This window comes from Pangasianodon hypophthalmus, chromosome 2 (genome assembly GCF_027358585.1).
Source record: "Pangasianodon hypophthalmus isolate fPanHyp1 chromosome 2, fPanHyp1.pri, whole genome shotgun sequence".
In the NCBI taxonomy this organism is placed as follows: domain Eukaryota; kingdom Metazoa; phylum Chordata; class Actinopteri; order Siluriformes; family Pangasiidae; genus Pangasianodon; species Pangasianodon hypophthalmus.
Genome location: NC_069711.1, coordinates 15,716,643 through 15,744,007, shown reverse-complemented (window position 1 = coordinate 15,744,007; position 27,365 = coordinate 15,716,643). Strand labels below are relative to the sequence as shown.

Genomic DNA, 27,365 nt, shown 5'->3' with positions numbered 1-27,365 from the left:
TCAAATGAAAGTAGTTTTATTCCAATACATTTGTAATTAAACACGGTAAAGGTGATTCAGGATACAAAACACAATCCCTTGAACATTAGAAACAGAGACACATTCATGAAATTGGTTCACAAAAAAAATCTAAACTGAGCCAAAGGATGAATTAAATCACAGCCTAGAGTATGCAGGTGAAGGGTGCACCACTGGTACATGATCCACACGCTGAAATAATCACATTGATACCTGTACACAACATGCCCCAGGTATGTGAAGGAGGCATCCTATTTCCCGGCATGAGTGATGCCTGATTGTTAAAGGCGCTTGTTTCAGTATCCCATTACTTGAAGGAACTCAGTTGAATTCTGTATAATTCCTTCATTTAAAGTAGACCTGCTCCTCATATTATGCAAAATAAGGTCTCTGATTATCATCTCATGTAATGTTAATATCTTGCAGGATTTGTTTAATAATTAAGGGCACATTCTTCATATTGAGGGAGTTTTGTCCCTTTATTCATTCCCAACTACTCCATTTTTTTTATTTCCTGTAAATTTTCAAAATCTCATGGAGATCAGATAATAAGTCCTGAAAAAGTCATTGTACTGTGAATTTGTGTGACAGCCTGGGAAAACCCTTCGCGTGGACAAATTTTGACATGTTCTACTACGTGCGGAAAACTACAAGTTTTCTTAAACTGAAATTTTCCTTTTGCACACATTTGGCCTCATTTGTCACCATTTTATGGCCAGCTATACAAGTTTCTTTGTTTCTTTGTAATCATGTAATGTTATTAAATGCCAATCACCTGTAAAAATGCAAAGTATTTAGTGACATGCACAAAACTCCATAAAAGGCTAAGCTCACAGAGAGCTGAAAGCACAAAATGAGGACAAAACAGCCAGAGAAAAGAAATATCTCAGCGCCAGAATTGGAAGGTATTTTGAGTCATGACTACACCAATAAAAAAAATATTATTTATCAGCACAACAGCGCCTAAAAAGGCTAAGCTCTGGGGGCAAATTATAGAGCAGATCAATTAGGTATGAATTAAGTGAGATGAATGGAAAATGGTTTGACTTAGAAATGGAGAAAAAAGATATCTTCACTGAACAGGTGATCAAGGACACCAAGTACATCACACAGGGAAACTGCTATTTTTAAGTGCCTCTACAACTGTCAGCTAGAACTGTATCACGCTGACACTCTCACACATGAATGCACCCTCCCTGATGCTGTCTTGGAAAAGCAGGAGGGCATATGTTGTATAAGGAAACCTGAAGTATTTGAGAAGAAACCCAATCAGCACACTGGGGAGTATTTCAATTATTCACTGTTCTCCCTTACATTGGTACTCAAACAAATCTGTTTTGATGATGTGATGGTGCAGGGCATCACAAATACACCAAGATTATAAAGTAAATAAAAATGTCATTGACATATATTTATGTTTTTATGTATATATGTAAGCATAAACAGTATATATAAGTGTGTCTTAAAGTAGAGGTATCAAAATATGTTATAGGGTTAGAAAACAAATTTTGTCCAAAATCAAATTTTTCGTCACAAAATTCAGCCGCTGCGACATCCGATGGGTTTTCCCAGGCTGCCACACATATATGATCTGATAACCTAATCCTGTGAAAGTTGACTGATGTCTACAGAGCAGAATTTTTTTTCTGAAATAGACCTGATGGTCTCGGAACCGTGATAGTGGAAGAAAAAGATCGCTTTGAGGACATCAAAGAACGGTTACGTGTTCTGCTGGAGAACCAGATCACAAACTTTAGGTGAGTAGATGCTTTTAGGATACATGGCATGCTTATAAGGGCAGTTTATTCAGCTGTCTTTAATGTTTTATTAGTTTTGTATCACACAAATATACCACCCACACTATTACTCACTGTAGTTTTCTTCCTGCCATAGGTATTGTTTTCCGTTCGGGCGTCCTGAGGGAGCACTGAAAGCCACTCTGTCTCTGCTGGAGAGGGTAATGATACCATTGTTTTCAGCTGACACATTGCTCTGTGTCTCTGTATATGTGAGCAGAGAAAGAGAAAAGGGGAAATGGTTTCTTATTAAAGCATTTCCTGTTAAAGCGCACAGCAATAGTAAATATATGACCTGTTTTTGTGGCTACTATTTATCCCCAGGTTCTGATGAAGGACATTGTGACCCCAGTGCCACAGGAAGACGTGAAGGCTGTCATCCGTAAATGCCTGGAGCAGGCAGCTCAAATCAACTACCAGCGCATTACTGACTACGCCAGAGTGGAAGGTGACTACCAACGCCCTTATATTTCCCACCATTATGTCTTTAACCTCCTTATCCTCCAGATTAATCTATGCAGTAAAAAAGAGCAGCTGATTGCCCTGTACTGTGACCTCTCTCTCTCTCTCTGTGTCTCTTTCTCTGTCTCTCTCTCTCTAAATCACTCTGAACCTCAAAGATATGTTCACAGTTCATGGTCTGTTTAAATGTACTGTATATAATATATTCACACACAGCATATATAGTATATATGCATAATAAAGCACATTGTTTTATAGTCCACCTGTATGTCAAGATAATCAGATGAACTGTGAAGGAATGTTTATTAAGGTCCGTCTCAATTCCTGCTGATATTTAGCTATAAATGCTGTGTGTACCTAATTAAACTGTAAGCATGTTAGCCATAAATATACGTTTTCGTTTAGACACATCTTAAATGAATCATATATTCACAAATTACTGAATTGGAGTAAAGTTTATTTAAAATGTCTGTAGGTCGGTGCCTGCTGGAAGCCTGTGGGAAATTTATTTTTCTACTTAAAATAATTTTCCAAAAGATTTCTATAGATACCAGTCCATGTCAAGACGCTGTGGAAAAAAAGGTTTTGCACAAATGATGTAACATCCCTTTAATCAGAAATTATTACCTACTGTACTGTATTTTTTTTATTTTCAGAGACCATCATGGTTGACTTCAGAACAAATATCAAGCTATTTAGTCATAGCTTAGATGGTTTTGTGCACATTACCTTGTGAGTAAAAATGCATTCAAATTCGTAGAGTAAAGAGCTTCTGATCCCTTCCATTCACTTGAGGTGACATGGAAAATGAAGCATAGGGACTTGATATAAAGACGCAAAATATCCTCCATTACCCTGCACCTTTCTGTTTCTTTGTGTACAGTTCTGCCCAATTCTAAAGCCAAGATCTATCCTTTCGACCATTCTTGCAATGGCTGGATTAAAGTAAATCTTCCAAGATCTCTGATTGGCCTTATGGAGTTTCCTTCCATTCAGGTCTTCAGGCCATGTCAGAGACTAGGGAATTGGGAAGAGACTTGAGGAAGGGGCTTAAGGTAAGCAAGGAAGATACAAAAAAAAAAGATCTAGGCTAGGGAAAGTGTTAAAAGGGAAAAAGTTGGTACAGAATTTGGGGGGAAATGATGGCGTTACTTTAAGCAATAGACATAAATTAATACAAATCAAGAAATAGGACAAGATGAAAGAATAGCGCGTGATGGCAGGTAATTAAATGTCCTAGGACAGGAAGGACAGGGATGAAGGATTGTTTTTTCAGGTAAACCAGCTGTAAGAAGATGACAGGAAGATGATGATGGTCTATTTGGAATTGGGCTTTTTTCCCTTCAAAAAGACATGGGGTCCTGTACAACTGAGTATACCCCTGTCTTTTGATCCCACCTCACACCTCACCCCCCTACCCCTCTACTGGTCGTCTTATTCCATATATCATTGACTCTTTCCTGTTAATATTTTTGTCCCTTATAATTTGTGATATTTGAGGGTTACAAATGGTGAACTAAAAGTATGCAAACAGGAGCATTGTCTGCTCGTTCCCTTTTCAAAATGATTTTGGTGCCATTATATTAAAAATGAGTTTGCATAAAGACCACCAGACATGCCCTTCACCATCTTTAGCCCTTAACCCCCGGATTTCTGACCCCAAACTCTTGCATGCCCAAATCCTCTTTTTCTTCAGGAAAAAAGAGGGAAATGTATGATCACCCTGTCTACTCCTTGGCAACACAAGTGATGGATTTAACCATCCGTGAGTAATTTCTTCTCATCCTATTCATCGCTCTTTCTTCACTCCTGCACACCCCATCTTTCATGATATTTTCAGTCCTTTTATTCTTTTTAGAGATAGAAGGTAAAAGTACAAACAAGAAACAAGAATGAACATTTATGAATGTGTACCATGTACATTGTCTAGTACTGTAGGAAGCATCCATTGTAAACAGATGAATAATTTGCAGTCTAGGTCAGTAGTGGTAGTCATGTAGGCAGACCAGGTGAGGTACCTATCAAACTAGCAAGATGTCCATCTATACATTATCTATGTGACTTTATTTAGTAATTATTCTTGGAGAAGTTCCAGTGCAAAAAGTAACCACACTGCTGAAAAGTAGGAAATGCAATTCACAAACGGTATTGCTTTCATTGGTGACATGCAGAAAATGTCACACCCTGAAAAGCAAAAGCTTGCATTGCTCTTATGTTACTTGATATCTTCAGTGAAAAACAATCAGCAGGTCTTGGTTTTATCAGGAATTAATCGCTGTGTCAGAATTGCACATAATTCCCTGTTGCATTGCATTTCACTTTCATCAGTGTGTTGCAGTCATGATGCACTGAAATGCAATCAGTCCTACCACAGCGCTATGGCATATTCGGAGCATGGTTATAATTAGAGAAGGTGAGATGTTGCAGTATAACAAAACACACGTTATAATTCCTTATTGGCTCATTGTTACTTCATTCTTTCTGCAGCGATTGTTGAACCGGTGTGATTGCTTTTTGCGCTGGCATGGAATCTTTTTTAGTGGAGAAAAGCACCAATAACAAATTCTAATAAGTTGGTTTCTGAAATATTTTCCTTATATAAACAATCAGCTTGCTGCACACATGCATATATTAGGCTCAAGTTGGAATAAACTAGTACAATAGAATCAACCAATAGGTTTTTATCATTACCATCTATGATTTACTAGGCAATCCATTGTAATTCCATGGAGTGGACAGGAAGTTGCGCTGGTTATGGCCACATCTGTTTGTGACATAACACAATTACACATCTGTTCAGCTTCTTCTTGTCCTTTTCTTTGGTTTGAAGCTCATGCTCATGACTTGAATGCATTTTTGCTTTTCTCACTTGTTATCTCCCTCAGTCGTCTGCTCGTGTGTCTGTGCTGTAGTGTACTAGCTGGTTTCACTGGGGATTCCAGATCACTTCAGCAGCTGACTCAGATTCCAGGAGAACTGGACTAGAGCAATGGAGCAATGAGTCATGTGTGTTTAAACCGGTGTCATACGTTTGTTCTGTTCATGACTATGCGAGCTGTTGTCAATGTTTTGTGCGGGTCAACAATTCTGTGTTCTGTTTGTCAAGTGTGTCTTTTTTCACTGCAAGTTTTTTTCTGCCAAGTAAATGTGTGTCACTGTGTGTTGGAATTATTTTATATTTGTCTGCATATTTTATATTCGTCTTGTTAGCATCAGCAGTATCAACTTGGGTGCTTTTTTTCACTGTTTGATGTCTGTCCTTGTTTGTCACTGTGTGTTTTAATTATTTGAAAGAGATTTGTCTGCATAATAATACGTGAAAATCCTTTGGAGTGCACAGAAGATTCAGCTTACAAAAGATGATGCCTATCACTGACTTAAACGCTGCACTATGCCAAATAATTCTTAATGACCCCTCTTTGTTTTCTTTCTTTTTATTTTCGTTTTTTTTTATCTCTCTCTCTCTCCCTCTCTCTCTTTCAAGTTGAGAAAACTCTAAAGGATCAAAGGGATCCAGGTGACGCTATATTTGACACTGACCTGTGACCTTTCCCCTCTAACATTTATCTTAACACACATTGTATATAACACGTAGATACAAGCATACTGTTTAAACCCCAACCACTTCCCTCGACACAAATATTTCCCTTGTGCAGTTATGGCATGGTCTGTCTTTCTCCTTGCACCGTACTGAATGCTGAAAACTGTATGTGAAGATAGTATACTTTTCAAAGCTTGCACAACATTTGTGTTGCTGTATTGTTATTTTAAAGGTATGAACAAAGGATCCTAATGATTCTTTGTGACTGATCAGTTGTGCAATACTATCTATCACAAATATAACAATGACTGCTTTTTCAGTGTGTTAAAGTGTGATAAAATGTTTCTTCAATAAGTGAGTTTATTATTTGACCCTACCTGCACAATACACTATACCCTAGGTAACTCCACAGACAAACTTTTGAGAAGTAAAAACAATTTAACACACTGAATATGGATGAAGTATGAACCTGGATTATGATAATCCTTGATTATCATTATAGCCACTATCATTACTTCATCATCTTGTGTTGATTGCATCGTGACTTTAGAATACTATTAGCTTTAATTGATCAGAAATCACTGATCAGTAGTATTATAGTAGTGTTAACATGCATAGATTTATTCTGAAGTAACTCCTTATGAAATTAATTTAAAACATTTGGACAATTTCCCAATTCAGCCCCCACCACACCCTTCTAATCCTCCCGCCCCACACCACCAGGCCAGGCGATGTAAATGCAGTGACAGCAGTGAATAATTAACAACCGGTCAACGTTTCCATGGAAACAAAGACTTTGCTGCTTATCATTACTTTGTATTCTGTTATCCTGTCTTTTTAAAGTTGTTGTGTTCAGACAATGTTTTACTATATGTGAAAACCTGAAGCATTGTTTGTCCTGCATTCATTTCATTGAATCAAATGTCTGACAGTTTGTTTGTCTCGGTTGTGGCATTACAACTCAGAATAACATGTTCAGGATTGCTAGTCTCTTATTAGTTTAGATTCCTAAAACAAAAATCCAGTGTAATTTGTAAACGAGGCTTTAGCTGTTCTTACATTAGGAATTATTTTAATATTTAACTCCAGCCATGCTGTACAACACCAATTAGTTGAGCCCCTTAGTTGAACTAATTTGTTGACTCAGAAAAGGCATGTTAGTTGGAATATAAGCATTACAGACTTTATACAGAAATCTTTGCTCAAAATATTGTACATCATCAACCATATTACTGTTCTTGCATGCAGAATGAGGCAGTTTGATGTTATATCCCTACTTAATGTGGCCAAAAGGTTACACTGCACTGCTGTTGATCTGTGTCCTGTCTGACTATTCTGCTCCAGAGAATGTAGCAAACCTAGCTACTCCTGCCAAAAAACTGGAGCATGTCATCCGCCTGGCAGAGTTAGTCATTGAGGTTCTACAGCAGAATCAGGACCATCATGCTGAGGTGAGCAAAGCCATCATTACTGTCTTTTATCCAGCTAATTTGTCACACGTTATGCTGTGAATAGTGTCTTGCTTTTCAAGATGCGCATTTCTTTTTAACTTTGTTAAATAGTATTTGACAGATTTGACACTCACTTATTTTCCAGTCTCTTTTACCCTCTGTCTGCATCCGCTCTTTAAAAACACCCCAGTTTTATTTTTTTTTTCTCTGGAAAAACATACCACATGTAAAATGAAAAGTGGCCAATTCAGGAAAACAAATCAGTCACTTATAATATTTTGCATGATTCATTAGCTATTTACATCCACCAGCTGGTGAGAGATATCCATGCTTGGCATGCCTACGCTACATGGAGTTTATATTTAGATAATCCGTGGTCTTCCTGAGTTCTATAGATTTATTCTATTTTTTTGAATATGCTTAACAGGCTGCGGTCACAAGTACAGGAGACCAGTCGGTACAGTATCCATGTTTCCTTTCTTCTCAAGTCCTCATCACATATTGTACCTTTCCCCTCAAGCATGCCAAGTCACGCAAGAGGCTTTACTGTCATTTTGGGGTGGGCAGATGGGGCGGTTCAGTAAAGTACCTAGACATGGGCTGGAACTGATGAGGTGAAATCTAGCATTTAACTTATTCAGGAGGGTGTGCAACCAATGTGAACTTCACCTCACAAATTATGACTCCACAATATCCCTTTGAATGATCCAAATAAATCTGAGTTCATCCCTATATCTTACCTGCTAAGCAATATTTCCATGTTTTTCTTACCACTCAATCCATCCAATGTTCTTGGGCAGGGAAAAGAGGTACGTGAGCAATCTGAATGCAATCAAGCAGCCCCTTTCTTCCCCAGTAATGGTTTGTGCATGAGTTGTGTGGGGCCTCCTGTAATTCCCTCTTCCTCTCAGTATGGGGAATTTAAGCATTATGTCTGCCTATGGTGCGTCTCAGTTCGTTAGCACTGTCTCTGTCCAGTCTCTCTTGAAGGAAGTGATTGTAAGGCTTGCATTCCCACTTTCAGGGGTTGGTCTAATGGAAAGTTTATGTTTTTTTCCAAAGCGAATGTGTATGTACTCGCGCCACCCCACCCCTTAGTTTTGTCATCCTAAGCGTGTCAGAGTTTGCCATGTCAGTTTGCCCCTTCCTGCTAATGTTTCCAAAGTTGAAGTCTTCTTTCTCTCTATACATCATAATCCAAAGTCATAGCCTAGCTCCCTCCCCTCGGCTTTGTCTTGCCAATTTTAAATATGATGGTCATTTTTCAAAGACCAAACTGTTTAACATCTTCCCATATTTCTTGGATCAACCAGTATAGCTCTGCAAGAAAGGACTTGGGGAAGGATCTTGGAGTTGTTTGGATTTGACATTGCTACCCTACTATCTATCTCTTCCTCTTTCTATCTGTGTGTCTGGTTAAGCTCGGCCATACACATGCTTTGTTTTCTGTCCCTAACCTGAGACATTATGCTCTGTGTAGTGTACTCAGAGCGTAGCCAAACGGTAAGTTCACCATCAGCTACATTATGTCAGAAAAAGTGGGTTGACAGGGTATGACATCAGAACAGCATACTGCTGAAGAGAAGGATAAACCATCTCCAATGCTGATCAGTTCCCTGAACGATTTTGACACTATCCAGTTTTGTTTATGTATATAGGTGAAATGTAAATGATACACACAAGGTGGTTCATCTAGGAAAGCAAATCAGAACCTCTTTTTGCATTTTCTACCATCCCACCATATGTCTGAAACTGAGCAGCACTCTTGGAGAAAAGATAAAAAAAAATAGAAATAACTAAACATCATAGAAAAATAATTGCCTTTTTAAGAAGCTTGTTGCATGCTTGCAGCCTTAGGCATGCCAGGGATTGCAAGGTTGCATGATAATGAGTCACATCCCCATCCTGATGGCAGGGATGCAGTGATGTGAATGGTTGAACAAATACATCTTCCATTTGGAGAGCAAAAGCATGCAGCGATTTACTTCCACCTGCATGAGAACTGCACCTCTTCTGGCATCTTGACTCCACTGGCTATAGATTTAAATGAAGGAAAGGTTGTAATAAAATGGAGTAATCTCCCCCTGTGCAAGGATGTTTGCAACACAATATTAAATATTGATTTATATCTGCTATTTTGACACATATGTCATATGTAGGCTGATTAATAATAATAATAATAATAATAATAATAATAATAATAATAATAATAATAGTCTTTAAAGGGACATCAAAACAATCCAGATAATTGTAACTTCAGCATATTTATGATAGATATTGTTAATTCAGTGGGTCTGAAGGCTATTTTGAGGTACATAATGTATCTAATGTAAGATGAATACAACCTAATTTAAGACTTTAAGCATATGTGAAGTATTTTGCACAGTACAAAAACAGTTTGTAGAAGGGTAATAAAGAGACTTTCAGGCCCTGATTTACTAATATCCCAAAGAAAGCACCAAAGCACCAAAGAGCTACTTTGGATGTGCAATCAGATATATTGTGAGTACAGTTAGTTAGCATATTGCAGGTTATTTACAGGTTAATTGCCTGATATTGTCTTCTCCCAATGCAAAGTAGGGGGAGAAGACAATATTTAAAATGGATTTGCATGTTCTTATTGTTCTCAACAGCTGCAGCAGATTTCAGATAGACTCCTGTGAGTAAACAGAAACTTGCCACAGATACATAATACAGAAACTTGCAAGATACATAATAACATGTCAAGTATTACACCAGTAAAAGGCAGTGAGACAAGAGCTTGGTGCATTTGGTATGCCAGGTGTAAAGAAAACATTTTCACAGGCTTAATATGAATGTTATTAATATAGGAGGAATGCATGTGCGGTGAATAATAAATATGAAACAACTCCAACTTTCAGGCTTAGTGAAAGCACACTGCAAGTGCTAAATTATTCTGTTTACACAGACACCAATCTGTATTATGCATTTTAGGCAGAAATATTCATTTAAGCAACATGCAAAAGTAGCAAGATGTGCTATTATGTACAGTTCTCTAGACCCTGTTAGTAAATCAGCTTTTTTTGCAGGTGTTATCAAGTTTGTACATCTTTAGTAAATCAGGGCCTCTGCTGCTAAATTTGGTTTTGTTGGTTTTGTCACCCAGACTAAACATATTATCCATTATCACTTCACTGGGTAAACGAGTGCAGTATTTTCTTACTAATGAATAGTTTTTTTTTTCATCCAAAATGGTAAATGCTGCAAAATCGATATGGAATGCTTGTACAGTGTAATTGAGTTTATTTAATGCTTTAGTCTTTAGGTGAAAAAAAGTCATTTAACATAGGTGATATAGCACCACCAGCCAATTTTGTGAAGCTGCAACACCACATGGCAGGAACCAGCTTGCTTCCTTTCTCTCAGTTAGATCACTTAATTTTGCTCCAAAAGTCTCTCAATCTGTCCTTTTTTCCTTTTCACTACCTCCTTTCCTGGTAATCAAGGCCTTTGCCTGGTGGTCAGATCTGATGGTGGAGCATGCCGAGCACTTCCTGTCCCTTTACGGCGTCGATATGGATGCGGCTCTTGAGATCCAGTCTCCTGAAAGCTGGGACAGTTTCCCTCTCTTCCAGCTCCTCAATGACTTCTTACGGACTGACTGTAAGCACTGTTTTTATAAGTAACAATTAAACAATTAAAGGCAACATAGCAGTTGCAGTGAGTGAGCATGGAAAACAGCTACGGGTCTTTGATGGGAATAGCCTTGATTTCATGTTTTCTCTTCCTGTTTTAGACCATCTGTGCAATGGGAAGTTTCACAAGCACTTGCAGGACCTGTACGCGCCGCTGGTGGTGCGATACGTCGATCTAATGGAGTCCTCCATCGCTCAGTCCATTCACAGGGGCTTTGAGCGCGAGTCCTGGGAACCTGTGAAGTAAGACACCACTTCCTGCTGAGTCCACAGGGCTGGGAGCGATTGTAACACAGGGCATTGTGTGACATAAATAATCATTTAGAGCCACTATTGCTGCAGCAAGCAGTGAGGACACATTTAGGCTGGTAGATGTCCACTGTCTGGAGGCATCAGAGATAATGCAATTAAGCATTAAGCAACTTTACTTAAGTTTTCACTAAAGAAAAAAATTCAGCCACCTCAGTTTTGCCTTATGATCACAGTTTTAGAATATTTAAACAATGTTTTATATCTGACAGTAGAATTACAGAATGAATTCCAAGAACTTTAAGCTTTTTCATTGATCTGTTCATCATAAGTGGTGGTTTACAATAGATAGCTTCAGGCCAAAAGAAAACTCGCTCTTTCAGACACCAGTCAATGCCTTTCATGTTTTCATCTTTTTGTTTTGTAAACTAACCCTCATGTTGCACGCTTGAAGGAAATAGGATGCCTTTTATGTGCTAATCAGTTCTGTCTTTCCTGCCTCTGATTTTTCTTTGCATATTGATTTTACCATTTCCCAGATAGGGATAATCTTATTTAGATGAAGGGCTGTCAAGCTTTCTCCTTAATAATCTTATTTTATCAATATTTTTCAACTATACAGATGTACCATAGAGATTATCAGCTTAGAGCTTTGTAAGCTTGTATAAAAAGGGTTTTGATCCCCTTGATGGAGCTCTTACCGAGTCCCCTTCAACTAGTACAATAGAAAATGGCTTCTTTTGTTCGTTTGTCGTCTGTCTTGTGTTTTCAATTTCCCACCACTTCATGTTTTACCTTCCAATCTGCTGTTTGTTCCTGCTGCTGAAATATGCCGCTTCTGTTCCTTTGTTTATCTGTATATGTGTGCTCTTGTCTCTATTATCAACCATGTTTCAGTTTTACTGTAGGTCCTCTGTTTAAGTGTTTTAGAGACCTTCCCTACATTTAACAACTGATTCTTTATGTCTGCTGTTTTCGAATGTCTAAGACATTTCCTTTACAACTTTTCTTACTTGTTACTTTTTTACTGTATGTCTTACATTGCTTTTTTGCAGCATTCCACATTGCCACTGTTATGGATTTTTTTGTTTCTTTTTGTCTGTTTCTGCAGGAGTTTAACAAGTAATCTACCCAATGTGAATCTACCAAATGTGAACCTCCAAATTCCCAAAGTACCAAATCTTCCTGTGCCAGTAGCAGGACTATCTGTTAACCTTCCACAAATGCCTAGCTTTTCCACTCCATCCTGGATGACTGCTATTTATGACTCTGAGTGTGTATTCAATGAGTTTACCTCAGATCTAATTAATTCAAACATATCCTTGGCATGAAGATGTTCTCTTGAAGCTGCTTGTTATCTCTGGAGCAAAACGTAGACACAAGAATGTTTGAAGGCAAAAACAGTAGTGTCTTGACAAACATTATTAAAAACACATTGGAATTTCATACCCTAAAGACAGATGGCACATGTAGTAGACATTAGTGAAAGGAGTCATTTGGGCAGACGGGCATTTTAATTCTATACCGATACACAACTGAGTCTGCTAAATATGATTCTACTCATTTTCAAAAATAAGATACAAAATATAAAAGAACTATTATATGAACTGCCCTTTGGCTTACAATGATAAAGCTTAATCTATCTTCAAACATCTAACTTCAAACTCTCCCATGTGTAACCTCACTTGGGATTGGTTGAAGCTGGGTGTTTGATGTTCATTAAGCTTTGATGTGAAAGTCAAAATGATTTGTCAAGAATATTAAAAAAAGATTTAAAAATGTTTGTCAAGATGGCATAATTAGGCTCCAGTGTGCTATACAATATTCATACAAAGACATAAAGTATGTATTGGCCTCTCAACGAAGGATTTTAAAAAATGTTGGTATGTCAACTAATTAAGCAGATTTGAATTGTATAAAAATGACCACAAGCAAAGCAGTTATTGGCTTTCAAGTCATTTTCATGCCAAGTAGATTGCAAGGGATTTGGGACAATCCCAAGTTGTTTGTTTACTTGAAATGAGAACTGAAAAGCTTTTCATTTTCCTCAATGTGCATGCCATTGAGGTAGGACTGAGGTGGTGAGATCTGGATTGCAACCCAAACCTACGATCAGTCAGTCTTAAGTCTCCCAACGAAGGAAAATTTCCCCATTTAAAATTGCGTCTGAGGGTAGGAATGCAGTTTTAGTTGCCTGCCTGTGTTCAGGGAGCTCTTTGAGGTGATGATGATGACGAATCTTAATGACCTATAATGGCCCTAAAGTTTTTTTTAAAGAGTTAAATAGTTGGCTTTGACGTCTGAGGTAAGAAATCCATTACTTTGAAGTGGAGGGGTTTTCTAATGGGCCAACACTGATTTCAGGTCTGCCTGAAAGGTTTTAGTGGGTGTGGGTTGGTGGACCTCCCTGCCTGGTCTTTGCTTTAGAAAAAATCACTCTGAAGCACTAATTAGCTCTTGTGGAGTTTAAACATCAGAGTGGGCTTCAGATCGTCATACCTGTATGCCTAAAAGCATACTCAATTCAGTGATCAAGGCAGTAAGATCATTGACGATCCTAGACCAGTAAATTCCATCCAAACATTTCTAACACTACAATGTGATATAGGACATATTCTGTTTCAAGGCTTTCACCCTACCAAGATGGCTGCAGTTCAATACTCTCAGAAACTCCAGTCACTCTTATGTTTCAACTCTATGGTAGGCTACCACCCCCTCCCTGACCCTTACAACACTCCTCCTCCTCCTCCTCCTCCTCCTCCTGCCCCATCTATCTCCACTCAGGATGGCAACGTCTTCAGAGTTGACTGCATGGTGTGTGTTGACCTCTGGAACTCCGTCAGCCTCGTCGGGCATGGGTGGTGAGAGAGAGCCTGATATTTGTGTTTCTGTCTCTCATCTGGACTTGTCCTCTAGCTCCCGTAGCTTCTTCTTTAACTCGAAATTGCAGTCTATGCAAATCATATTGTTTGGGCTCTCAGAAAGGTGTCCATTACTAACAAGTAATATGTGTAGCACTAACAAGATAATGGTAGGGTTTTAGAGTATTAAAATACAATTTTGCTCAGCTTGTGTAGGTATGCAGCTGACTGATGTATATTTGAAAGCACCTGAAGAGTTCCTGAAAAGCAATAGTGCCAGGTTTTAGTGACCCAGTAATATTTAAAATCAGTGGTATAGCTCTCTTACACGCCTTCTCTCACCATGACATTCCCAAGCCCTCTTGCCCTTTTAGAGAAGTGTGACTGATTAACGTGTGCATGATTTCAGACCCTCTCGAGGGTGGAATAACCACGCAACTGTGCGAGGTTATTGATGTGTCTCTATTTTACCATACACTGACTGAACATGTGAAAGCTGTCCCTGGGTATTAACCAGATGTATACTACCAGTCAGTGTATGCGTAAAATAATCAAAAAAACCTATGATGTACTGAGTAGAGTCATAGATATAGTGCCATCCTTTTGCCTATTAACAAAGGCTCTGACCCTTGACCTCTGATGTGTCAATGTGCCTGGCAGTAATGGCTCGGGGACATCAGAGGATCTGTTCTGGAAGCTGGACGCCTTGCAGACATTCATCAGAGATCTGCACTGGCCTGAGGAGGAGTTTGCCAAGCACCTAGAAAACCGGATGAAGCTCATGTCCAGCGACATGATTGAGTCCTGTGTTAAACGGTACATGCATGCTGAGTATGAAAATGAATGATGCAAAGACGTGATATCCACTATGTCATTATCTGAACAGTTAATTAAATAAGTCTATAAGTGACATAAGTCTATCACAACTGCCACACACTACACTTACCACAAAGCGTTAAGTCTCCTCCAACCAATCATGGATGCACACTTGCCTTCATTCTGTGGTGTAAAAATTACTAATACCCTTCTGGCCAACTCTTTGCATGTCTTTAGCACCAGGGCAGCATTTGAGTCCAAGCTGTCCAAGAGTAGCCGCTCTACAGATTTCCGCATCCCACTCTCCTTATGCACCATGTTCAACGTGATGGTGGATGCCAAGGACCAGTCAGCTAAACTGTGTGCCATGGAGATGGGCCAGGAGGTAATAAAAAGGTCTAATCTAATAAAATAGATCTATCTGATTGATCTGTCTGGCAGAAAAATGCAATGGACCAAGATTAAATTTACAGTACTATAGTAAGTAAGTAGATTTTATTTCTAAAGTATGTAAAAGAAAAAGCTGGTGTTGAACCATTTACAGTGTCATTCACAACAGTGATTTACAACATTATAACATACATCCACAACCATTCCATTCATACACACAGTATCAGTGGTCTCCAACTGCTAATGAATAAAAATATGTTTTGAATTTGTTAAAAAAAAAAAAGAGAGATGTGCATCTAATATTGAGAGATAGACTAATACAGTATATACCAAGTTCTAAAATGGACAGGAAGCCAATGAAGTAACAGTGAGATTGAGATTATGCATACAGTAGCATTCAAAATGAATTGCAGATAAATTTAAAAATAGTTCTAAGTTGCTCAAAGTTGCATTTGACTGCATATATTTTTAGCAAAATTAAGGTTTGGGTCAATACTTTAACAGATGGATCTATCCCTGAGATAAAGGCTAAACCACTGATATTAGATCATCTGTTATCAAAAGTTCACTATGCAGTGATTTATTTTAAGCTTGCAAATGTGTTGTTGCTTTTTCAGAAACAGTATCACTCTAAAATCGACGACCTCATTGAAGAGAGTGTGAAGGATATGATTTCACTTTTGGTGGCTAAGGTAAATGTTTCAGTTGCCAACAAGAGTGTTATATGGTAAATGTTTTATAATGCAAATTGTGTTGGTGTGTGGTCACTGACCTGTTTTTGGGTTATATGGTGTTTTTGTGTCACGTGTGCAGTTTGTGGCGATTCTGGAAAGTGTTCTAGCCAAGATCTCTAGGTATGATGAAGGAACTCTCTTCTCCTCCTTCCTTTCCTTCACGGTGAGAATTAATAACATGTTACTAAATGACTATTTATTAACATGATTATCTGTCTATCTATCTATCTATCTATCTATCTATCTATCTTCTGTTATTATTATTATTATTATTATTATTACTATTATTATTATCCCAGTAGGTCTGCTACTGACCTGTTTTATTTTTCAGGTGAAAGCAGCATCAAAATATGTGGATGTCCCTGTAAGTATTAAACAGTTTTGGTGTAAATTATTTACTAACTGTCTCTTTTTTGTCAGAGGAGTGTCTAACTAACTTTCTCTGCAATCTGTCTTCTACAGAAGCCAGGAATGGATGTTGCTGATGGCTATGTGACCTTTGTTCGTCACTCTCAGGACATACTGCGAGATAAGGTCAATGAGGAGGTGTATATAGAGAGGTTATTTGATGTAAGTAAGATGCCGTCTCCTCCATGCCTGACAAGGGAGGTTCCATCCAAAATGTGGCAAAACAATGGGGCATATGAGGGATAAGTCACATTTTGAGTGCTGAGCTCTGAATTCTTTCATCATGACAAAAAAAAAAGGCCAGCCTTATCGCGAAGCTCTCAGTCTCTCACTTCTCAGTGTCTCATTACTGTGAATTCCTGTTCGGCACTCTGTGCTCCGGCGTTGCATTAAACACAACCAGTTGCACCTTTGTGCTCTAGTGTTGCATTAGCTGTTTGTTGGACCTTTGTGCTTAGAACTCACAAGGCAAAGTGTCACTACCACCACCAAGTGGATTATTTACGACAGTGCTCTCAAACAGTCAATGGGATCTTTGAATAATTCTTTTCCATATTTCCAATTATGTTACTATTGAATCATATTTGTGGTGCAATATGTACATATAATGTAATGCAGTACTAGATATTAGATGATAAACGTTATGTACATGATGATGCCAACTGTAGAGCACTGTTAAATTTAGAAATAATCCTTTGTGAATCATTTTCTGACTTCCAGTGTTGCACAGTGTTCTATGTGTGTAGTGGGAGGTGACTTCTTGTGTGTCCAGTAGATTTGTGCTATTTATATGTGCGGAACTTGCTGCTGAGTGTGTGCACATGTGCGTGTGTGTAAGTGTGTTTAGGGTTGTATTGAGTTCGTGGTTGCGTTTTTGACACAGTGCAGCACAGTGCTTTTAGGCACACACAGCATGTGTCTGTGGTGGAGAGCAGTGTGTCTGACTTTGTTTGTGTGTCTGAGTTTGGTGTGTCTTAAAGAGGTTCAGTGTGCTTCCTCTGCTGCTTCTTCTGCTGTGTTTTCTGTATATTTAATAAGCACTCTTTGCTAATGCCTGACTGTTGGCTTGTAGTTTCTCAATCATTTACAAGCCATTGTCATTTTGTTATTTTGTTTTACAATTTCATTAGTCTGGGGGCATTCAGATGAGAGGCTGTATGTCCTAGGTGAATTCTCTAACCAAACGAACCTGATCTCATGAACAACATTCAAATAAACAAGAATGATGTGGGCGGATTTTATTCCATGTTATTTAATATGAAAAAAATGAAGAAAAAGAAGAAAAGTACCTTTTCATATTAATTTGTTATAAAGTTGCATGTTGAACCAATCACAGATATACTGACAAATAAGTTTTCTTAAAGGATACAGAACTTACACAAATGATTTATGGCTATACTCCTAGAGAAAAGTGTTCTTCCAGGGTTCTTTATGGGTTCTATCAGAGGGACATACAGCCTTCCATGTTCCAGTTTAAGTATCACCATGGATTTTGTTTGTTTGTTTGTTTGTTTGTTTGTACAAGTTGTTTCATAATCTGCGTACTTGCTTGCTCCTCAAAACACAGATGGATTATTTTTAGATGCACTTTAATTTACATCCCAACCCCTTTAATATATAATATATTAAGCTATATCAGATAATTAAATAAGTGCTATAAAAGTCTTGCTTATGCCAGAATTGTGGGTCATCACTACTGCTACTTAAAGCAACGCTATTGCCAAGAATATTTAACGCATTTAAACCCACACATAAGTGTTAAAATATATTTAGCATAAGCTTAAAAGTCTGTGCTCAAAAGGATGCAGGAAGCAAGAACGCATTTGTGATAAACTAGCGTCTTAAAGACAAGTCCGGTCTTACTCATCTGGACTTCCCAGTCTTTCTCTGTCTCTTCTTTCTTCACTTTTTAACTCCATCCTTTTCTGTTCTACACTCTTCTTTGTACCCTAAGGACACCACCACCACGCTCTCTTTTTATAACAAAGTGAAACTTATCTCTAGATGTCCTACTGTTTGATCACATTCTGTTGAGTGGCATGATTTCTAATCAAATAATCTTCCTGTGTACATCTACTAGCATGACCACCTCCTAAAATTCTCACATCATACACACACACACACACACACACACACACACACACACACTGGCCCACTGACTCACCTGCTCCTTCTGCATGCACTGCACGCTCGGACCAACTGACTGCTTGAAGCGGACCAACCAAAACACCTAACCCTAATTAACTCAACTAATCACGTATTTAATCATTATTCAAATCAGCAAATGCCAGCATAGGTTTTCTTTTTACTGGTCAAAGCAGTCATTGATCACTCAAACGATCCACTCATTGAAATAGCCTACCATTGCTGAGTTCATGTGTTTTGGAATTGCTGGAAATAAGACTGACTTTTCAGTAGAATTAAAAAAATCTGAACAGTTAAAAATTATTTAGCCACATTTCGAGGTTGTAAAGAGTAGAGCCCTTACAGATGTGCTTCTGTAAGCAATATCCAGGCAATATACAATATATATTATGAAAAGAGATGGCACAATACCCTCTTTCTTTTCCGACACAGATATTGAAGTCTGGAGTATCAGCTGATACCGATACCCATCTGATATTCTTTTCTTTAAAAACTACTTTAAAATGATTTTAAAAACTGTAACAAAACTGATTTTTTTAAGTAAAATACATAGCTAAAAACACAACTTATTCAAAACCATAGATACCAGACAAAAATCACTTACACTGCAAATATAATAAATATAATAAACTATAAATTCTAAAAATACTAAAAATCAATCCTAGTGAAAAAAATCAGGTCTCTTTATATGTAAACACATTTTCTATATGTTACAGGATCAGACCAAATTAATTCTTTCTACTGGCCATCATTTTTTTTGCCGGTATTCGCCCGATACCAATCCTGGGTATCAGATCGGTGCCATCTCTAGTTATGAAGAAATATTTCAATTTCAAATCTTTCGAAACCCACTGCATCAGACACCAGCAAAAACAGAACAATCATGTTTGCATTTCAGTCTATCTGATCTGAACTTTGAATTCATCATTTCAAAACAGCAGCTGTAAAAAAAAATAGGAGTTTCCAAGAGGCAGCTGAATGCAGCATTAATATGGAAAGCTACCTGGACTTAGTGATGAGAGTTAATGCGATTTAAACTAGGTCACGTAGGTATTATATGTTGATTGGCAAGAGACAGTAACTTGACTAGACTTAAATCCTACAAGGAAAAAAACATCACAATTCCCAAATATACCAAGTCACTCCACAGGATCCTGCTATTGACTCTTTCTTTCACTGTAAGAGATTATCACTTCATCCATTACACAAAACCTGTGCTGTTCTCTTTGAACTATACGTAAGATGTTTGCTATGCGATTTCGAATACACCTGGGTTTTCAGATTTGCAGTATACATATTTTGATATTTTAAAAGCATAGAAATGGTTTAAGATAACAGTACAAATCGCCTTGCCTGCAGATTCGTTTCATTCCCACTTTTATATATTGATTTCCAAGTTTTCTGGTTATGATCATACTGAAGTTTGCTGCTTTGACTTGAAGAATGTTTTGTTGAATTTGGGGGTGTTTGTAGAATATTTGAGTTGAAAGTTGATAGCATGGGCAAATAATTTCATTTCAAGGTTTTGTTTCACACATTCAGCATAGTTCTGTTAGCACAGGCCAAAAATGATCAGAAAACAAACAGATTTTCACATTTTAACAATTCCCTCAGATCAGAATCTGAATAATTTAGGCCTTATTTTAATCATCTTAAGAATTCTGATCTAAACTTTTTAGATCTCAGACTATGCTGTATATATACTAAGAATAATACGAGTTAGCATTTTGTTTTGTTATTAATTATGCAACTAATTAATGCATGATTTATGTACTTTTTTGCAGATGGTCATATTGCTGCCTCTGTAAATTAATTTTAAATTGCCTGACTAACCTAGTGCTAAGTGAGGGTGTGACTGTGTCTATGTTGGTATGCATTCTGTGTATTTTGTGTGTGTGCCTGTATATTTGTCTCTGCATGTGTTGTCTGTGTGTGAGGTGCGTGTGTGTAGGTGTGTGTATATGTGTATGTATCTGAGAGGGAGCATACATGTACAGTCATGAGTACTGTAGTGTGACTACATCTATGCGTATGTATGCAACGTTAATGGATATATATGTCTAGACAGTCTAGTCTCTCGCATGGGTTCGTTTGTGTGTGTGAGTGTGTGTGTTGCTGGAGAATGCTGTGTTTGTGTGCATTACAGCAATGGTATACAGCCACCATGAATCTGCTGGGGACTTGGCTCACTGACCGAATGGACCAACAGCTCCATGTGTACCAGCTCAAAATCCTCATCAGGATTGTAAAGGTACTGTGTACATGGGAATGAATAAAATAAAACTGCTCATACACCAAGTGTGGAAGCTAAGAATCCTCCTCTGCTTTATTTAATATTAATTTTACTTATTACATATTCATAATGCCTGGAATTACTGGCATCTTGGCAAAAGATTAGCAAAATGGTCATAGAGAATAAATATATTAATTCCAAATTATTACTCAAATAATAGCAAAAAAACTTATCTTCTCTCTTCTCTAACATCAGTCTTATGAGAACTTCAATTTTAAATAATCGTATTAACTCTAAAAAAAAAAAAAAAAAAAGTGGCAATAAGACACCCCTTTATTTAAAAATAAATTCAAACAAATTGTCATCCTTAAAAAAAAAATTTTTTTTTTGATTATTTTCAAATTGCTCTCAGGCACCAGAAACTCTATTTCTGCCTCTGACCATTTCCTGGGGCATAAATGTGAAATCCCTTTATCATCCATCATCATCGGTACAGCCAACACTATAAAGACATATGGTTGGTGGAAGCTGGGTAATGGATATTGGATAAAAAAAATAAAAAAAACATTAGTAGTTATGAAAGCATCATAAATTCTGCATTGTATATTTCAGTCTAAACCTGGTTGCCTCTGCCAGGATGTTAGGTGATAAGCATGTTCATCCCAAACACATAAATCAACACACAAATTGTTAAAGGATCACGATAGCTCTGTGTGTGTGTGTCCTCATACAGTATACTTAAGCTCAAAATATCACTCACACACTGCTATTCTTTTCATATATTTTCATTAAAGGCACTGTAAATAAATAAATATATATATGAAATATTTGTATTAGTATATTAGCATTAAACATCTGTCTTGTTCAGCATGTTCAGTAGTATTTGACTTTTTTGTGCTTTGTAGAAAAAATATCGAGATTTTAGGCTGCAAGGCGTTCTTGACTCAACGCTGAACAGCAAGATGTACGAGACGGTACGGAACCGGCTCACGCTGGAAGAGGCCACTGCCTCGGTCCGAGAGGGTGGCATGCAGGGCATTTCCATGAAGGACAGCGATGAAGAGGACGAGGAGGATGATTAGAGCACCAAGCCACGTGGTGTGCTCTAAACCTGAGTCTCTCTGACCCCTACACCACCCTACCCTTTCCCCATAGCCTGGTAACAGAAGATGCATGTACCCACTCTGATTACTCCAGTTAGCCATCCTAGGACCTCCCGTCATCTGCTCGATATGCCCACAAACAGAGCTAAAGTCAAGAAAAAGCTAGTAAATATAATGAGTAAAAAGAAATGTTAAAAAGAGTTACAAAGAATATGACTGACAGTTTTAGCTGTGTTATGATATATAATAAAGAATGGGAAAAAAAAAAAACAAAGATTTTTTTGGACTAATTTATTTGGGGATTTATTTCTATGTGTTCCTAAGCAATATGGAGTACCATTTGTTTGACAATGTCGAGTGAGATTATTAGGTGTGTCCCTGTCCAATGCGATAACATATATGGCGCTTCTTTGACGTACTCTTACATACATTAATGGTACATTGTCGTAAAAGATGAGTGTATGGATCCTTTTCTTTGTCTTGTCTGTTTCTAAAGTGGATGCCAACTGCTTCAAAACTGAAAATGAACCTCTGTACTTAAGTTAAAAGTTGTTAACTGTAAATGTCCTCTGTGTCTGCACATTCTCATTAAAAAAATGTAACGATTTTTTTCTTTACTTGTGCTGAGCCTCTGTGACTCTTACGAGAATCTTGTGTTGCATTTCACCACCAAGACATTGTCTCAACTTCATCTTAAAACTAATATGAATTGGTATTCTAGAAAGGCAATATTCTCTTAGCTCCATTTTGATATCTCATTGGAGACGTCTTTTATTTAGATGTCAGAAATGACTACCAAATAATATATTTTTGTTCAGTTTAACTTTTACAAAGTAAAGTGATTCTTGCCTTTTTTGGTTTTTATGTTCTATTCAAAGCAATCTTTCAGGTTATTACTTACATAGCCAGAGATATGTGCCATTCTGGGAGGTCTCACTATTGATTTGTATATACACAGCTGTACATTGCACTCTGAGCCATCACTGCATGCTTGTGGGTTCCACCTTCTCCAAAAGCTCTATGTTTTTCTTTTCTGTGTCAGTTAGCTGGTGGATTCATTCTTGCGTTTGCCTTATCAAAGCCAACAGTTGTTATATGCAAGAGCTGTGGCCTCTCAATAAATATAACTGTACAAATATGCTCAGTGCCTCTGTTTGCATGATTTAAAACAGTTTTACATTTTATTGTCACGCCATTCAGTCTGATGATAACATACACAAGCTCCAACATGAAAGGCAAATAGCATTGCAGGCAGGTTTATGCACCGTGTGTATACAGTCCCCTCCAAAAGTATTGGAACAGCAAAACCAATTCTTTTGTTTTTGCTACACACTGAAGACATTTTGGTTTGAGATCAGAAGATGAATATGAGATGATAGATCAGAATTTCAGCTTTCATTCCTTGATATTTACATCTAGATGTGTTAAACAACTTAGAACATGGCACCTTTTGTTTGAACCCACCCATTTTTCAGGTGATCAAACAGACAGTGACATCACCAACAACCTCCACAGGGCAGGGGTGAAGGGATCACAATCCACTATTCGAAGAAGACTTGGAAAGCAGAAATAAAGAGGCCATACCACAAGATGCAAACCACTCATCAGCAGTAAAAATCAAAAGACCGGTTTCAGAATTCACAAAGAAATACAGAGATGAGCCACAAAAACTGTAGAACCAAGATTATCCTCTACCAAAGTGATGGAAAGGCCAAAGTGTGGAGAACGAAAGGATCTGCTCATGATCCAAAACATACAAGCTCATCGGTCAAGCACGGTGGAGGTAGTGTCATGGCTTGGGCTTGCATGACTGCTTCTGGAACAGACTCACTTTATTTTTATTATCTTTATTGATGATGTAACTCATGATGGTAGCAGCAGAATGAATTCACAAGTCTGCAGAAATATTCAGTCTGCCACTTTACAGAGAAATACATCCAATCTAATTGGGAGCAACTTCATCATGCTGCAAGAACGAAGCATTTCATCAGGGGAAAAAGTGGAAGTACTGGTGAGTATATATATATATATATATATATATATATATATATATATATATATATATATATATATATATATATGTTGAAGTATAAAATTACGCTGCCATAGTAGTGAGTAGTAATGCGCATTCCTTCAATGATGAACATTTTTAATGCATATTAGGACTTTTATTTTGATATATAATATAAGAGTGCTTAAAGTGGCTTCCTTTCCAACGTAGAGCGCTTCCTCGGGCGTCCTGGTTGAGTTTGTAGGGTGATTTCTTAGCTGTTTTAGGACTGAAATGGCGTGTGTAGCTGCAGGGTCGATAATGGTGTCAGACTGGCACCGAAACCCTGAAAGCCGAGAATTTTTCAGCAGGATACTGCACAAGAAAAAGCGGAGAAAATTCGGTACGTTATCTTCGTGTTATCTCCATGGATACCACGAAGACGGCTCGATTATTGGTCTGTACGTATGTCACGTGATTTTTCAGGCTTCAGGCTTCTCGTTTTTAGTTTGAATGCATCTAGTTGTAATACATCTGTGTCTGAGGCATTTGACTAAAAAGAACTGGAGAGAACCTCGTTTTTTTGTGTGTGTATGTGTGTGTGTTTTATTTTATTTTATTTTATCTATCTATCTATCTATCTATCTGTCTATCTATTGGTCTGTCTCTCTGTCTATACACTATATGGCCAAAAGTTTGTGAACACCTGACCATCACACCCACATGTGCTTGTTAAACATATCATTCCAGATTCAGTTCCCCTTTGCCGTTATAATAACCTCCACTCTTCTGGGAAGGCTTTCCACTAGACTTTGGATATCATGGGTAGGAGGCCTGGTGTGCAGTCGACGTTTCAATTCATCCCAAAGGTGTTCAGTGAGGTTGAGGTCAGGGTTCTGTGCAGGACACTCAAGTTTTTAGACTCCAACCTTGGCAAACCCTGTCTTCATGGAGCTCGCTTTGTGCACAGGGGCATTGTCATGCTGGAACTGGTTTGGGCCTCTTAGTTCCAGTAAAGGGAATCTTAAATTTACAACGTACAAAGACATTCTATTGTGTGATTTCAAGTCACATAGGTGTGGGTGTGATGGTCAGGTGTCCACAAACTTTTGGCCATATAGTCTGTCTGTCTGTCTATCTATCTATCTATCTAGCTAGCTAGCTAGCTAGCTAATGAAGCACATTATCCCAGCTTCAGATTCATCCAACTAAAGGATGAATTTTCACCTTTTCTTTTTTACAGTATGTCACCACCTCCTGAATGAGAATAGATAGGTAATGGTGATTTTGATGTTGATGTCAGTTTCATGTCACTCCATTATTGCACTGGTTTACAAAGGTGTGATATGGTGGCACAGTGGGTCATGTTGTTGTCTCTGTGTTAATACCGTTCCTATGTCTGCATGGTTCTTCCTCCGGGTTCTCTAGTTTCCTCTCACCTCCCAAAAGCATGCTGGTTTGGCTACACCAAATTATGTGTGTGGTGCCCTGCAATGGACTGCCCTCTAATCCAGGGTATATTCCCATCTAGCTCCCACATTTCTTAATCATTTTAACCTGGCCAGGGTCACGGCTAATCTTCTGGATATTAATTAAGCAATGGCATTTACTCAGTTTTCTTGTATGTGGTAACCTACAGATAAACTGTGTGAAGTTTATTAGAAATTTTTATTTATTCATTCATCTTCAGTAACCCGAGGAAAGCCATGTAAACATGCACAGAAATTCCAGCAGCCAGGCTCAGGATTGAACCCTGGAGCTGTGTGACCGCAGCGTTACACAATGCAGCGGTGTGCTGCCCACTCACAATCTCACAATAACTAATAGATCACTGGAGAGTGTTTGGTAACATTCATATTTCATTTTAGGTCTGTTGGAAGCTCCAGTGATGCCTCCACATTTGAAAGCAGACATAGTTCGCTATAAAGTGTTCCTGTCAGGTAAAAGTGGAGTGGGGAAAACGACTCTAGCTGCTCGCCTTGCTGGTCTAGACATGCCCAACATACACTATGAAACCACAGGTACATGTCTTTAGTGCCAAATTTTATAAGTTTAAACCTCACAGTTGTGAATACATTTGAAATATGGCAGAGCGCCAGTTGAGAAACAGTATCCATAGAAATGATTTAATAAATTATAGGATACTATTATTGGAAGACTTGCATCACTCTTGAATTCTTATGTTGTAATACACCATTAATTCTGAAAATAATTCATACTTGTGGTTACTGGACCAGTGTAATGAAATGATAACCTCTTTAGGCATGGAGACGTGTGTGGCGTTTTGGCCTGTGAAGCTGAGGGAGAGTGGCCGCATGCTTTTCTTCCACTTCCAGCTCTGGGACTGCGGCGAGAATGCCATGCGCAGATTTGATCACATGCTGCCGGTGACAGTATCTTTTAGTACCTGATCCCTGTAGTCAGCTTTTCCATCCCTGTCATCCAGCATATACTGTGTTTACTTTTGTGACCTAACTTTTAATCACTGATTTTCTAACAGTCCTGTAAGGAACATGTGGATGCCATTCTCTTCCTGTTCTCCTTCACTGACCGTGGATCTTTTGAGGATCTTTCCAATCAAATGTCTCGGATCACAGAGCCATCAGACAGACTCGTCAGATTGGTGGTTGGGACCAAGTATCCTTTTTTTGTTTGTTTGTTTCTGTTAACTGTTTTTAAAGAAGATTAAAGACATTTTTTTTAAAAGTTAAATGACCAACCTGAGCCCAGTATCTCAGAATCATTGTGGTGTTAAGAAATGTTTATTATAATTCAATTTTAAACCATGCTTAAATGTGTTAATCACATTGATATCAATTTTGTGATAGCTAGGGTTTTAATTTTATTCCTATAGTATATGCTGAGAAATTGAGCATTCACTACAATCCATTAGTGTCATCTTAATGAAACGCTTATACTTCTGTAACTAACAGTGCTGATGAATGTGTAGTGCTCATTTATACCTCTGCATGTTCTGATATGCTTTGGGTTGCACATATGGACCTTAACTGTATAGATTTGACTTGTTTATGCACACAGATGTAACAGAGAGTGACATCACACGCTTTCAGGAGGTGTGGGGTGTGCCAGTGTTTCGGGTTGGAGGCGATGTGAGTGGAGGCTTCGGTGAAATCGCACCGCTTTTAAACGCCTTGGCAGAAAACCTGTGGCATCAGGACTGTATGCACGCCTCCACTTCAGTACCATCTTACCCAGGACACATAATTGGCCCAGAAATTATTGTATAAGCTCACATATTTAACAGCACACTGATCGCCTTCATGTTAGACACGGAATCCATTATAGACTTTGTAGAAATTCAACTCAACAAATTCAACAAAGACCTTCACTATATTATTATATAGCTCACTCATACATGCTTTGCACTTGTATAAAATTAAACAAAACTCTGTCAACTTTAGTAGAATCATGTATTCATTGCATTTATCTTCAGTAACGGTGTTACTGGTCAGGGTCACAAAGGATCTGGAGCCTATCCGGAAAACCCTGGG

The 27,365-nt window shown here is 38.0% G+C and overlaps 2 protein-coding genes across 16 annotated transcripts in view; both read left to right on the top strand.

Annotated features, from left to right (window-relative positions):
• Window positions 1–23,003, top strand: part of cadpsb (Ca2+-dependent activator protein for secretion b) — a 79,036-nt gene extending 56,033 nt beyond the window's left edge. For 2 of the 14 annotated variants that reach the window (XM_053229563.1, XM_034311615.2), the window contains 17 exons: window positions 1,674–1,775; window positions 1,912–1,975; window positions 2,139–2,262; window positions 3,973–4,041; window positions 7,162–7,268; window positions 7,696–7,725; window positions 10,736–10,892; window positions 11,026–11,167; window positions 12,285–12,446; window positions 14,695–14,850; window positions 15,088–15,235; window positions 15,858–15,932; window positions 16,054–16,137; window positions 16,306–16,338; window positions 16,437–16,544; window positions 20,674–20,778; window positions 21,666–23,003. In XM_053229563.1, coding sequence (XP_053085538.1) covers window positions 1,674–1,775; window positions 1,912–1,975; window positions 2,139–2,262; window positions 3,973–4,041; window positions 7,162–7,268; window positions 7,696–7,725; window positions 10,736–10,892; window positions 11,026–11,167; window positions 12,285–12,446; window positions 14,695–14,850; window positions 15,088–15,235; window positions 15,858–15,932; window positions 16,054–16,137; window positions 16,306–16,338; window positions 16,437–16,544; window positions 20,674–20,778; window positions 21,666–21,842 — 1,843 coding nt within the window. In that variant the 3' untranslated portion in view covers window positions 21,843–23,003. Of the gene's footprint in view, window positions 1–1,673; window positions 1,776–1,911; window positions 1,976–2,138; window positions 2,263–3,972; window positions 4,042–5,760; window positions 5,794–7,161; window positions 7,269–7,695; window positions 7,726–8,068; window positions 8,078–10,735; window positions 10,893–11,025; window positions 11,168–12,284; window positions 12,447–14,694; window positions 14,851–15,087; window positions 15,236–15,857; window positions 15,933–16,053; window positions 16,138–16,305; window positions 16,339–16,436; window positions 16,545–20,673; window positions 20,779–21,665 lie in introns of all 14 variants that reach the window. The other 12 variants (XM_026931545.3, XM_034311622.2, XM_034311631.2 and 9 more) reach the window with 9 other exon arrangements.
• A 1,052-nt stretch (window positions 23,004–24,055) lies between these two features.
• On the top strand, window positions 24,056–27,269 carry cplane2 (ciliogenesis and planar polarity effector 2). Of its 2 annotated transcripts, none has more exons than XM_026942966.3 (5): window positions 24,056–24,256; window positions 25,722–25,874; window positions 26,116–26,240; window positions 26,354–26,490; window positions 26,870–27,269. In XM_026942966.3, exons 1-5 carry the CDS (start codon window positions 24,148–24,150, stop codon window positions 27,099–27,101), a joined length of 756 nt encoding a protein of 251 aa, XP_026798767.1. In that variant the 5' UTR covers window positions 24,056–24,147; the 3' UTR covers window positions 27,102–27,269. The 2 variants fall into 2 exon arrangements, with proteins under 2 accessions (XP_026798767.1, XP_053083513.1); XM_053227538.1 differs by having other exon boundaries at window positions 24,201–24,314.
• The last annotated feature ends 96 nt before the right edge of the window (window positions 27,270–27,365 follow it).